The sequence below is a fragment of the Pelecanus crispus genome, chromosome 5 (genome assembly GCF_030463565.1).
Source record: "Pelecanus crispus isolate bPelCri1 chromosome 5, bPelCri1.pri, whole genome shotgun sequence".
NCBI lineage: Eukaryota > Metazoa > Chordata > Aves > Pelecaniformes > Pelecanidae > Pelecanus > Pelecanus crispus.
The window spans coordinates 1,112,702-1,126,385 of NC_134647.1; the positions used below are offsets into that span (position 1 = coordinate 1,112,702).

Here is a 13,684-nt window from a genome sequence, read left to right on the forward strand (position 1 = left end):
TTCTACTATGACAAATGTTACAGGATGCTCGGGAAGTATTTTAATAAAGAGACACATGGATAGGCTCTCAACTCTCTACCAAAAAAATCCATCAAAGCAAAGGACTTAAAGATGAATGTACATTTTATATTTTAAAATTGATTACTTGTACAGTGGCATTAATCTAAGCCCATATTTGATCAGGTTCTTGAGACGCTGCGGTTTACTGTCAAATATAGTATACTAAAACACCAAAGAAACATGATTTCCATATCCTTTTTAAAAATCTTATAAGCAAAGCAATTTACATGCTACAGCATGCTAAAATACAACTTTTCTTTAAAATGACAAAACTTAATGATGTGGCAGTTTCCAGACAAGTTCAGATTTTACTGGAATGGCTTTGAGAATCTCTCGTACTCCGATACTCCATGGGACAGAGCTGCTCTCCATTTAGCGACCGTGGTGAGAAAGGCTGCCATGCTTGCTCAACTAATATGGGCCACTGTTTAGATTTTAAGGTTTTAACCAGTTTCTGAAGGCTCTCTTCAGTTAAGATTAATGTAAACTGAATTCTGAAAACCTTTAGAGCCACAGGAATCCCCAAACCCTATTACTGGTCACATACTTCATAGCAATAATGCTATGAGTGCCATCACTCTGGGTTCATATTCATCACGCTAATTTAACATACAACGGGCTGTAGGCAGGTATCACTTGCAGTTACTCAGACAGTTAAATAGAGTGCAAGACCCCAAAAGTCATGCTTGCTTTCTCTTCGCTCTCAGCTCTAGCTTTGCTTTTTGTTCCAGCTCTTTTCCTCCCAAATTTTATTCATTCACCATTGTCCCTCACTCTGCACAAAACTAGTCAGTGAATTTCTCTCACCACTATTTTTGAAGACCCAAAGGACCCATCTTTTCCACCACAGAGTAATCACTTGTGCGTAAGTGCAGACAAAGCACCTACATTTACGATACAGGAAGGGCAGTCGAGGTCCTTGGCCACCAAGCCAGAACATCCTAGCTCGGCAGCAGACCCCCCCGACCTTGAACATTGCTCGAACCGGCTCTTTCAGAAATAACAAGGTTTGGGCACTCTGAATTTTGTTTGATTGAGAGGAGTGTTTTTATTGGTACCTAGCACTTCCGAAGGAACTGTTTTAACCCCTACTGATTTGAAATACATATGTGAAAACAAATGAAGGCCTCCACTACACAGACCAGGAGAACAGGACAGAAGAACTAATCGACCCATTTGGAATGGATCAAAATAAACAAACAGGAAATTAAGAAGTAACATTTTCAGAGTTTCCTGAAAATTATAAACACTTTCGACAGAAGAAAAACCTGTTTAAAACCTATAGTCTAAGGTCTGAGCATAAACCAGTCTTCAGTCCAAATGGCAGACTTAACTGTTGTAAAATAGCTGGTGTCCAGATCTCCTAGACAGGAGAGAAACCAATACAAATTTGAGTGACAAAACGCTAAATACTACTTTCTTACTATCATCTAGAACGATTTGTCTAATCTCTTTCCATCCACTGCTTGCAATGTGCAAGGACACGCTCTCATTTAAGTTTTTATTACCAAACGTTCCTTGAATAAACTGAACTGGGCAAGTTGTTCAATTACAGAAATAACTTTATTGCTTGTTGCAGTGTTAACCGTGAATTGCAGTTGCCACAGAACTAGCTCCTAAGCCCAGCCTCCTGTTGCAAACACCATCACAAGCACCCTCCACCCTGCCCTGCTGTCTTATCGTTACTCGGCCCGCATGTTGAATTTCCCCAGATAGATGCTCCTACATCGCTGCGGTTATGAAAAGCTCTCCACCAACAAAGGCCACCTCCAGGTTTTAGGAACTCCAGCCACTTTCCCTGGCACTTGCAATGGGGAGGGAACATACACCTGCCAGATGAAGACAGCCTGGCTGCCAACAGGTAGCTCAGCCGCCTGCCACCATCTGTCCGTGCGCGCAGCTGAACGGTCTCTGTGCGTAGCTGGTGCAGCGGCGAAGCTCCTCTTCAGCAAGCAACTCACTGGTTGTCATAGAGCTCTGAGCGGACCTCGCGAGTGAAAGGCAAAAGCGATTCTTGCAACACGTCCACTGTAAATGAACAGCCAGTCCCGCCACGCACAAGAAGCCTGAACTCCGATTATATGGTGCGTACATCCTAAGTATTTTTGTTCAAAATTATTTGCTCATTCTTCAGCAGTATTACGATTGAAATGCATTATTTCTCAATGTTCCTATCGCTACTATTACAACCAAAAATAAAATCTAGTAACTAGTAGCCACATCTAAAGGAAGTGCACATTCAAAAGATAATTAATGATCAAGTTCATCCTGTAATTATGGATTATATTGACTATAATGCGAGCAGCTCATGCAAATTACTTAGGAGAGCAGCAACCACTTCCATTGCACATGTGTTACAACTCAATCAATGAGGAAAGCTGGACTAGAGAGAGAGTGCTTCACTTTATATTAAGGATTTATATCTTCCCAGGAATAAAGTGAAAATTAAGATTTAAAACAACCAAAATTTGGCAACTGATGACTCCAGCTGTGGCGTCACCACTGATTTTCCCCGAGCACCGTGCTTGTGGTTTCCGCTGGGGTCACCTCCAGCCCAGCCAGCCCAGACCCCAGCCCAGCTTGGGCACGGGCTCCCCTCCGGGCACACGAGCAGCCGCATTAAGCACTCAACCAGCTGTGGCCCGGGCTTAGTCACCAACTACAAATGCACAGTAATGATAGCTCTCCTAATTAGAGGCTTGTTTAAACCCACCGCAACCCTCAAAGAGAGACATACGCGCTCCAGCCCCAGGAGCTGAAGGAGATAGGAGACAGCGGAGAGGTTGGGTCAGTGAAGCAGACAGGTCAACCTTGATGAGCCTCCCAATTACAGCTCCCCTCCCGCTCACACGTTTACGTACCAACACGTGGCAGCTGGCAAAGATCACCAGATGAGGTACAAAGTTTTGGCACTCCAAAGAAATTCAGCTTCCACATTGTTCTTCTGACCAACGAATTCCGTACATTCCCACCTACTTTTGCCTCTTGCCCCGCTCTCTCCCCAGCCTACTCATCTCTAGCAGCGCTAAAAACTGTTATATCCCCCAAAGTATGGTAGAAACTTTTATATCCCTAAATATGGTAGACTGATGCAGTTCCAGAACGTGTTTTTCCAGGGAGCGACGGACACAAGGAGGGAGACACTGAGAGGATCCAGCCATTCCCATCGCCACTCCTTCCTCCGTGGCTCTAAAGATGACCCTCCTGCTTCTGCGGAGGTTTGCTCTGCACAGCTTCCCCTCCCAAACGGGGACAAGAAAGCAGCACATGAAAGGTTTTTTTCCTGCTGAATACCCAAAAACTGCGACAACGCTGCAGCTTTCTGGGTTGCACAGCAAGTATTGCTGTCTGGCTTCCTACACTGCCTCTGTTTTTTCCTCAGTAAGCTGCTGCATTAAGCATGCTTTCTAGCGCTGTCTCATTACAGAGCGTGCAGACAGACAGCCGATGCCAATTTCCTAACTTCCCTAAATGTCACCCTGCGACTTGGAGACAACGGTGACAAGGCAGAAACTGTGACGACCAAAACCACCCGTGGCTTAGTCTTGCATGCGTTCTGGTTGATCAAGTTCAGCTACATACGCTCAACTTTCTCAAGCTTTAAAAAAGCGGAAATCCCCATCCTCAAAATCAGTTTTGCGCTGCATTTCCAGACATGCCTTCTTCAGCAAAAGAAGTGACTACTTTCAAAGTGTACAACTTAACTTCAGGAAAATAAGAGAACACAAGAAAAACAAAACTCAGGGTTCAAGAAGTACTAGCATCATTTGGGTTTGACTATATTTTTTGTTTTGTTTTTGAACACATTTACAACAAATGGCTTATAGTAAAACACAGACCAGAGTCCCAAGCAGATAGCCGATGGTATAGCAAGAGCACAGAGATAAGCATTGAAATACAAGCAAAGTGATTAGCACACTAGGAATTGATAGAGATATGATTCATCTTGCTGTCAATTAAATGCGAGAGTGAAGAAAAGCTGCGTACAGGGGTTCCATCTGCAATAATGTGATTAGTTTGGCAGTGAACAAGTGTGTTTACTGAAATAAGCAATTGCTGTTTATATCTACAACTTCTCAGGCAAGAGTTCCCTGAATGGTTTTGATTACACTCTTAGCAAGAAGAAATTTAGTTTGGCAGTTTGAATTCAATCATGAAGTTATAAAGTGATCTAGTAATCCATAAGCAAGCATTCTTGTTAATTTGCTAATGTAAATCTCCAGGTAGGTTTCCAGAGTCAAATTCATCATCCTTATTCATTAAAAAAAGGAAGTAATTTAAAAACCCCGAAGCAGGCCCCAATGCATTATCGTATTATCGCACTCTATTGGATTCACCTTGATGAGTAATTCCTGCTGACCAAGGATGTACTTCTACACCAACAAGAGAGAAGGACTGCCTGGTGGGCTTAGTTAGGAAAAGACAGCAATCTCTTACAACTCCAAAACCAAGCAGTGCTTTTTTCCTTAATGATTATGGGGCGGGGGGTGGAAATCATCAGTGGTTTCAAACTTGGCACATCGAAGAACACCCACATCATATCTAGTACTAGCCCACTTGGCTTGATGCATTAAAATAAAGGCACAAAAAGCAAGAATGCAGCAATTCAGTCAGCATCTACAGGAAGCAAGAGAAACTGGTATTGCCATTTCTCTATCAGCATTAGCGTTAGAAGCACTGCTGAAACAGCTAGCAAAGGCTGGCTGTTACCACCTTTGCCATTCAGGTATCTGAATATTTGAGGCAGAATCAATCAATTATGTACATGGCCTGTGTATTTTATGTCTCAGAGGGGCCCAACTTCATCTCAGATGCGATTCTTCTTTTCAGGAGCACATGACTGGTAGTCAGCGTAGTGTACACAGATTTGAGAGTTTCTGTACTGTTTAAGATTAAATTCATTTACAGCGGTAGCACTGAAAAAAAAATCTAAGAGTCTACACACACACTTTTGCTTTATCAAAAAACAGTTCAGGAGGGACTAGTTTCTTCAGACCGCTGCACTACCTGCTGTGAAGAGTTCCTGAACTGTCTCCTGTTCTCTGGAAAAGGGATTTTTCTTTTTGATCTAACCAAAAGCCTCCTTGTCACTTATGCATTTGCCCTCAACAGCCTAAGTCAGTAAGGCTGCACAGAAAGCTTGACCAGCTTCCTTAAGGGTAATGGTTATTCAGTATGAAGGAACCACTCCTGTGTGCTTACTGAAAGGGGTTTTGCTTGAATTAGTGTCATTCCTATTTATTCCCTTACACATAGCATTAAGCTAACCCAGCTTATTAATTCAGTAAATATCCCAGTGATCAGGTTACTCAACAAGACACAGAAGTGCAATATTCATCTATCAGCTCATGAGGCAAATTCAACAACAGTTCTGTCATGTCAACACATGTTCCCATCCTCCCTTTGCTCAGCAGGAACTGCGCGTTGTCAAAAAACCCAACGCACAGCAAGGGCAGTTTACTAAACTGCTTGTGTGCCTGCATACGCCACACACAGATACAGATTCTCAGGTTATATCGTCTCAATTCCTGTTGCAGAAGCACGCTCCAAGATGTCAGCACATGCGTGTGTGTATAGAAAAATAAGTTGGGATAAAAATCTTGAAAACCAGGACAGATCTGAATGAATGGAGTGTTTTGTTTCCAAGGTGTAAACACTTTACAGCTGTTTACAGACAGCCAAGGTTAACCCTGCTAACTGTGCCATTCTCCTCACAGTCAGGCTTTGACCCTCAAACCTAGCAAGGCCAATTTAAATTTCAACCTCGGAACTTGCCAATACTCATCCCTTTCAGCAGGCAAACCACTCACTACCATGCTTGACTAACAAATCACAGAACCATCTAGGTTGGAAAGGACCTTTCAGATCACCAAGTCCAAACGACCTCCCACCCGTGCTCAAGCGCCAGTTCACCACCCTTCAGCTTCTCCCTTGGAATTGCCTGGGACAGCCAAGTTTCACAGAAGCTTCCAACACCAGCTGAGTGAACACGGAAAACAAGGAAAGACAGATCAACTAGACTGTGTGTTCAGGATTACCAGCCAGCCAAGGTCTTTATTCTGTAACTGGGTGTCCAGGACGCCAGCCACAGCACAGACATCCAGTCACTGAGGCAATACAAACGTGGGTAAAAAAAACCCGAGCATTTTATTTGTGTCTTGTTATGTGATGGATTCTGTTCTTGAAATAACAACAGATTTCCTACAATGTGTAGCCAATTAGTGCACATCTTGGGGCATTATCCTTCCCTGGCAAAGGAAGACAAGATCTTTGCCCTAGCATATATTTGATTGGCAGGCTTTATTAAAAAGAGGACACTCGGGCTAGGGGACATGCCCACAGCTTAGATATGTCAACACAACAAATGGACTGTCCTCCTTTGTGTCAATCCCTCCAGTTATGTTCCACCTGCTGCCCTATATTAGGTGTTTAAGGCAGCAGCTTTAAGGGACATCACGTGGGAAATGCGCAAGTTAGTACAACATGAAAACAACACGCTGTTCACTTGACAGATCCATTTGCTTACACATATGCTGGAAATTTTCAGATCCTTTGTAAACTGAGCCTACACAACAGGTTTAGAAACTGGGGAGGACAAGTGGTTATTTCATTCTGACACCATGATCAGCTTCTGTAAAACTCTGGTTTTTAATCTGTCTCTGGAAATTCATAATGGCCATCCAATGGCCACCCATTGCCCCCAAAAATGGGAATTCCCTGAATTCTGGAATACTGCATATACAAGTGAGCTCTCCAGCTCACACTTCACTCCCAATTCCTCTTATTTAAGAGTCCTAAAATTTTAAGCTGCCATTTCCAACAGTAATGAAGCCAGATTGTAAAATCCTGTGATAAAGACTCCAGAGAGAGTTAAAAACAGTATTATCAGCTAGGTGCAAGACAGGCAGCCCAATGGGAAGCTCACTTTAAATGCTAGGTTTTATTTTCTGCAACATTTTTTCAGAAGCCATAAGGATCCTGGCTTATCCACTTTCCAGCTAGGTTCCCCAGAAGTGACTCATCTCATTTGCTTTACCAATACCTCAGCTGCTACTCCTCCTCCCCATAGAAACAGCCAGAAGATTCAGATTATCATTTACATAATACGCATCTTCATGGAGCTAAGTGAAGACTGTCTCCCATCACCCACTGTTTTACCTTCAGCTAGGCCATTAAGATCCACTTCTTCCGTTCCTATCTTCAGTTTGCCCAATTTGAGTGGCAACTTATACTACATGTGTGGCAACTAAAGCAGTTCAGAGTAACAACTTGCCTGGATAAAAAGCTGACTACATTTCTAAGGTGCAATGCAAAATTTTGTATCAGGAATAGCGTGGCCAGCAGGAGCAGGACAGGGATCGTCCCCCTGTACTCGGCGCTGGTGAGGCCGCACCTGGAATGCTGTGTCCAGTTTTGGGCCCCTCGGCACAAGAAGGACATTGGGGTGCTGGAGCGTGTCCAGAGAAGGGCAGCGGAGCTGGGGCAGGGTGTGGAGCACAGGGCTGGTGGGGAGCGGCTGAGGGAGCTGGGGGTGTTCAGCCTGGAGAAGAGGAGGCTGAGGGGAGACCTGATCGCTCTGCAGCTCCTGGCAGGAGGGGGCAGGGAGGGGGTGTTGGGCTCTGCTCCCAAGGAACCAGCGATAGGACCAGAGGAAATGGGCTCAAGCTGCACCAGGGGAGGCTTAGGTTGGATATTAGGAAGAATTTCTTCACGGAAAGAGTGGTCAAGCATTGGACCAGGCTGCCCAGAGAGGTGGGGGAGTCCCCATCCCTGGAGGGGTTTAAAAGATGTGTAGATGTGGTGCTTAGGGACATGGTTTAGTGGTGGACTTGGCAGTGCTGGGTTAATGGTTGGACTCAGCAATCTTCAGGGTCTTTTCCAACCTAAACGATTCCATGATTCTGTGAGCACCTGCCCACCTGGCTGCTCAGACTGACACCATCTCAAAGGGAGGATGAGGTAGCTCCTTGGGCTTAAGCTTTTTCCAAACGCAAGCAAAGCAAATCAGGCCAAAGCTCTGACTACACCTACTTCAACCAGTTTCTGGAACACTGACTGCAAATATTTTTGGCCTCACAGCCCATATTTAACGGAAGATCAAAAGACATGTTCCCTTATTCAGATCTACTAAGCCCAGTCATGGTTACAATATAACTCTAAAGCACAGCACAACTGCATTAAAATTATGGGCATTTATTTGCTTTAAGACAAAGAGGAGTTGTTGATCCACACCAGCTCTGCCTAAAACCAGCCCACCACGCATGTTCCTTTTACTGATTTTTCCTTGGCTTCTGCATCAAGAAGCAAGTCAAAGAGCACAGTGACTCCGACTCTACTGCGAGGAGCAGCTATGCCAATGAAATCTGTGTCCTACAACAGCAAGAGTCAATCCACAAAGTGACACGGGAATCTACCGCACCTCCTTCTGCTACCACTACTTTACTTTAAGAGCAAGTCTCCAATATCACCCTTCACTGCTCAGGGAATTTATTCTGCCTGTGTGCCTTGGTTACCTGGAAGACAGCACTGAACTGTGCCTTGAGCCTACCGGGGTCCAGGCTGTGCCCACCCAGATAGCGGCCAATGCCCACCAGAAACAACAGGGGCCTTGCCACTGACTTCTTTGGCACATAGCCCATCCTAAACCAGTTTTCAGCTTTTTGAACTGAGCGAGAGCTGCCACCATGACTGTTTTGAAGCCGAGATTTTTCAGTGGTAGTGCTAGTGGTTTCACTTCAGGCTTTTAAGTTTGAAGATACTGTCCAAACTCTACTTAGTGCTTCTGCTTCAATCGGTACTTTCCACCCCTCCTGCAACTGAGTAAAATCCCTAGTGATACACAAAGGTCATTTTTTTTAAACATGAGAAGTGGTTTACAAGAATCTCACTTCCCCACTGGTTAAAGACCTACAGCAGTGAAACATCGTTTAATGCCATCCTCCAGATTAGCACCTACCAAATCAAGCCGAGAGGCTCTTGGCATTCCTTTCCAAACAAAGCTATTCGTATAAGCCTAACATACGCTCAAACAGATTTTAAGTTTCATATTTTATCAGAAATCATAATTAATACTTACGTGTTTGTTTCTATACTGAGAAAATTGAGAGAGGCCAAAAACTGTTGCTATGGCACCTCCTCCAATGAGAGCGGTTCCTTTCACTGCCTTCTGAAATGCCATTTTTTACTGTAAGAAAAGATGATAAAAATTAATAGGCAGTTTTACCATGTTAGAATCTAGGCTACGCAGAACAGACCATTTGCAGAAACTAACGACAATGTTGTGACAAGTTGAAACTTAGGGTAGCAATATATTAATTAGCGATTTTCATTGCAGTATTAATAATTTCTAAACAAAGTCTAGACAGAGGCAAGCCAGAGCGCTCTGGTATTTGCCATGATAGCCAAACAACAAAAGAGTATTTGGATATACAAGTAGGTGTACACACACACCCCCCATTTGAACTTCAGTACGCACATATAGAATCATAGAATCGTTTAGGTTGGAAGAGACCTTTTAGATCATCCAGTCCAACCGTTAACCTAACGCTACCAAGTCCACCACGAAATGTGACAAGTGCTTACAATACTGCAGCAAAAGCAGAACAAGAACACCCTGTTGTCAGCCAGATGGTCACCAAATGTTTATCACAACAGAACAGCTGACCTGCTTGACAACATCACCTTTAGCTACCCTCCCGCCCCACCAAACTGTTTCTACAACCCCATTTGCCTAACAGCACTCCATCCTGCCTTCCAGCCAGGAATTATGATCCCAGTAGGCACTGTACACCAGCAAAGCTTGTCCTACCCAGGAACGGCGAAGAGATGAGCTGCTAGTCAGGAAGCAGGTCCTTCAATGAGAAGCAGCAGAGACAGCGGACAAGATTAAGCGGCTTGAAATAAGTGCAGAACTTTGCCATCCAGCTACAGAGGGTTTAAAGCTAGCCCTATGTGGGTCAGGCAAACTCTTAAAAGACCCAGTGTTCGGATGCTGAATGACAAATTTGCATGGAACTGACCTGAATCTTAAGCAGGCACAACCTAATCCATCTTCCCAGGACCACGGCAGCTCGCCTCGCATTAGAAACAACACGCGTCAAGTCTGCAGGACTCCCGTCAGCACTCCAAGCCCTCCGGTTATGAAGACATCGTTGCCCAAGCCCCACACTCACCCAGCAGTCTCCAGACGAGAGATTTCGCGCCGTTAAGGCTTACAGCAGAAGCAGGCCACGTGTACGGCCCCGTGCCAACACCAGAACACCAGCGGACTCACAACGCGGCAAGGGCGGCCCCGGGCCAGGGGCAGGGAGCCGCGGCGGCTCCCCGCGCCGGGGCTGGGCAGGGGGAGGCCCCGGTAGCCTCACCCAAGCCTGGCTAGGGGCCTCAGCCCTCGCCCTGGACCCGGCAAGGTGCCGCGGGCCAGCCCCGCCGCCCTGGTCCAGCACGGCTCCGGCACGGCACCTCGCTGCACGCCGCGGCTGCTGATCGAGGGGCTTCGCAGCCCTGCCTCCGCGGCCCATCTCGTGCCAAACAGACTGGGTTATACACCATTACTCTTGGCACTGCACAGCTTTCTCGCCCAGGTTTGCACCAAACTACAGCTGAAGAGTTATTTCTTTGGCCTTAGACATACGATTAAACATGAAACACTGTATGTTACTATACGCCTGTACACATTTCATCTATTAGCTCTTCCCGCTAGCGTAATTGGGTTTTTTCTTAAAAAATACCCCAAACACGTTTAAGACACAAGCCAAGAGAACTTCATTTTTAAGATGGTATAGACCTTAACTTCATTCCCCGTGCGCTTTACTTGCAGCACACTTAGTGGGGGGGAACTCCACGCACAATTATTGTACGCAAACATTTGATGTACAGATGTTGTATGTATGTGCTATGTACAAGTTCTTATTGCACTACATACAAGTTATTATTGCATGGAAGGCCAAGACTCACACCTTGCCACAAGTTTTTCTGAAGAGCAGCACGTATGCTCTTGGAGACTCCCACCATAACAACCTTTCTTGGTATGTATGGAGAGTATCACATTTTCCATTTACCTCATGCTTTGGTCTCAAAAAAGGACCAACGTCATCTTTCCTTTATACCATGACAGGGAGGAGTAAAAGGAAAAAACCACATAGCAAGGGACGTTTCTCAAAGGAAAGTTACTGCGGAGGCCTGGCCTCAAAAGCTACAGCACCTACATGGAAACAGGGAGTAAGCGTGGAGTTAGGTGTCTCGGACCTTGTTGCCACAACAGCGAGCAGCCACACTACCACCGGTACACAGCACGTAAGGAGCGTGCCGCGCCAGCATGCCATCTGTCACCGGCAGCCAGGCTGCTGCAGCCACCCCTGCGCCTCCCCAGACGCTCGCTACGGAGCACGCCTCAGCACCTGCCCTGGTTCCGGCTGGGATAGAGTTAATTTTCTTCCCAGCAGCAGGCACAGTGCTGTGGTTTGGATTTAGGATGAGAGGAATGCTGATAACACGCTGATGGTTCAGTTGTTGCTCAGCGCTGCTTATGCCAGGCAAGGACTTTTCAGCTTCCCCTGCTCTGCCAGGGGCACAAGAAGCTGGGAGGGGGCACAGCCAGGAGAGTTGACCCCAACTGCCCCAAGGGCCATTCCATACCATACGGCGTCATGGGCAGTATAGAAACTGGGGGGGTTGGCCGGGGAGCAGCGATCGCTGCTGGGAACTGGCTGGGCATCGGTCAGCGGGTGGTGAGCGATTGCATTGGGCATCACTTGCTTTGGATATTGTTATTACTGTTATATTGTTATTATTACTACTACTATTTTACTTTATTTCAATTAGTAGACTGTTCTTATCTCACCCCAGGAGTGTTTCTCACTCTCACTCCTCCGATTCTCTCCCCATCCCACCGGGACAGGGGCAGCGAGCGACAGCTGCGTGGTGCTGAGCCGCTGGCTGGGGCTGAAGCAGGACAGCACCGCAGCACCGCGGCTGCCTCTGCCCGCTCCAGCTCCCAAGGGGTGCAAGGCTCCCCGTCGGGTCTGCGGTCCGCCGTGCCGCACACAGGCTGCCACTGCAAGAGGAGAGCGAGCGCCCACCGAGGAAGGCTGCCCGGGGGGACCCGCTGGAGCGCTCCCACAGCGGCCCGGCACCGCCAGCTCGTGGGACAGCCACGCACGCCAGGACGCAGGCCTGCCGCCTGCAGAGACCCTCTGCCGTCGGTCTGGCACAAGCCTCGCACAGCGGGATTTGAGCAATCAGAAATGTCTTATCACAGGGTCCGATTCTGAGGCACTATGCCCCGATCTTCTAGGTTTATCCCCCCCAATTAGGAAAAAAAAAAAAAATCACCAAAACTAACCATCAGCTACGCCCTACCACCATAAATCTGTTAAGACTGCCTTTTGTAATATCACTTCTACATACCTGAAAATGCCTACGGATACTCATGAAGTTGTAACACAATATGAAATTCAGTATTGCACAAGAATTAAAACTTGCAGCTGGAGAACACGCACTGCCGTCACCACACTCGTAATCTCCTGGCAAATAAAAGTACTAAGACAATCAACACCAGTTCACACACCGTCTATAGCCGCACGAAGCATATGGTGGTGGTGAGTACATACACATCATCCAAGCTCTCTGCGTACTACACGTTTCTACCATAAGGTTTCTCCAAGTCGCTAGAATAACAACTCGTCTTTCAGATTGCAAAGTGGTGGCAGTCTTGAAGTAGTTTCACACACCTTACACATCAGCAAAGGAGTCGCTTCAAATAGGAGTATGAAACCCTTGCAAGTGCCTGTTCCGGGAACACAATATGCTCTAGAATCCAAGGGAGTTCAAAAAGAAAAAATTCACATCTTCCAGCCAGCTGGCTTACGTGTCTGCAGAGGCGCTGGCTTTCAAGAAACCAAGCGGAAGCGTGTCCTTTCAATGTTTTACCAAGTTCATTGGTAAGGCAGGGCGACGGCTGAAGCGCAAACCCTTACTTATCCCAGTTCAAGGAAACTCTTCAAGAGCTCGCTAGCTCTGAACAAACGAACCGAGAGCCACAGCCCCGCAGCCGGCATTCCACGGCAACGCCGTCCAGCGGGCTCCTAGCCAAGTGGCGAGCCCGCTCCGCGGCCCAAGGCACCCCCAGCCCGGCTCAAGCCAAGCCTGCGGAGGGGCAGCTGCAGGACCGGGGTAAACGGAAGCACGGCCAGCACTCACCCTTGCTTCTTGTCGCCCGGCCTCCTTGGGCCTTTTCTGAGATTTTGTTCTGACGACCAGGTACACACCTACCAGAGTTAAACCTTTACACGTTCACTGCGGGGCACTGAGAGCAGCACAAGGTGTACAAGCCACTGACTAAAAGTCTCAGTGACCACTGCCTACAGGAGCTTACTTTAAAAATGCCGTTTCCCAGACAGCTTTGGAAGTCATTTATTTTTGTTTATAAAACAAGTAAATCGTGATCTTTGGACTGTATGTTCTACTGGGCCTTTTTAACAAGCATTTCGTCAATGCTTCTGAAAAAAAAAAATCCGAGTTTTGAAAACTGAAGAAATAATGTCCATGTCTTTTATTCAGTTGACCTTTACTTCTTTAGTTATGGGTTAAAAAAACCCCTTACTGCATCAAGCAAAAGCTAAAG

At 46.4% G+C, this 13,684-nt stretch overlaps 1 protein-coding gene across 1 annotated transcript in view; it reads right to left on the minus strand.

The window, feature by feature from the left end:
• GPD2 (glycerol-3-phosphate dehydrogenase 2) overlaps positions 1-13,684 on the minus strand; it is a 64,722-nt gene that overhangs the window by 40,409 nt on the left and 10,629 nt on the right. The window contains exon 2 of the mRNA XM_075710256.1: positions 9,137-9,244. Within this exon, the coding sequence (XP_075566371.1) occupies positions 9,137-9,238 (102 nt within the window). The 5' untranslated portion in view covers positions 9,239-9,244. The remainder of the gene's footprint in view (positions 1-9,136; positions 9,245-13,684) is intronic.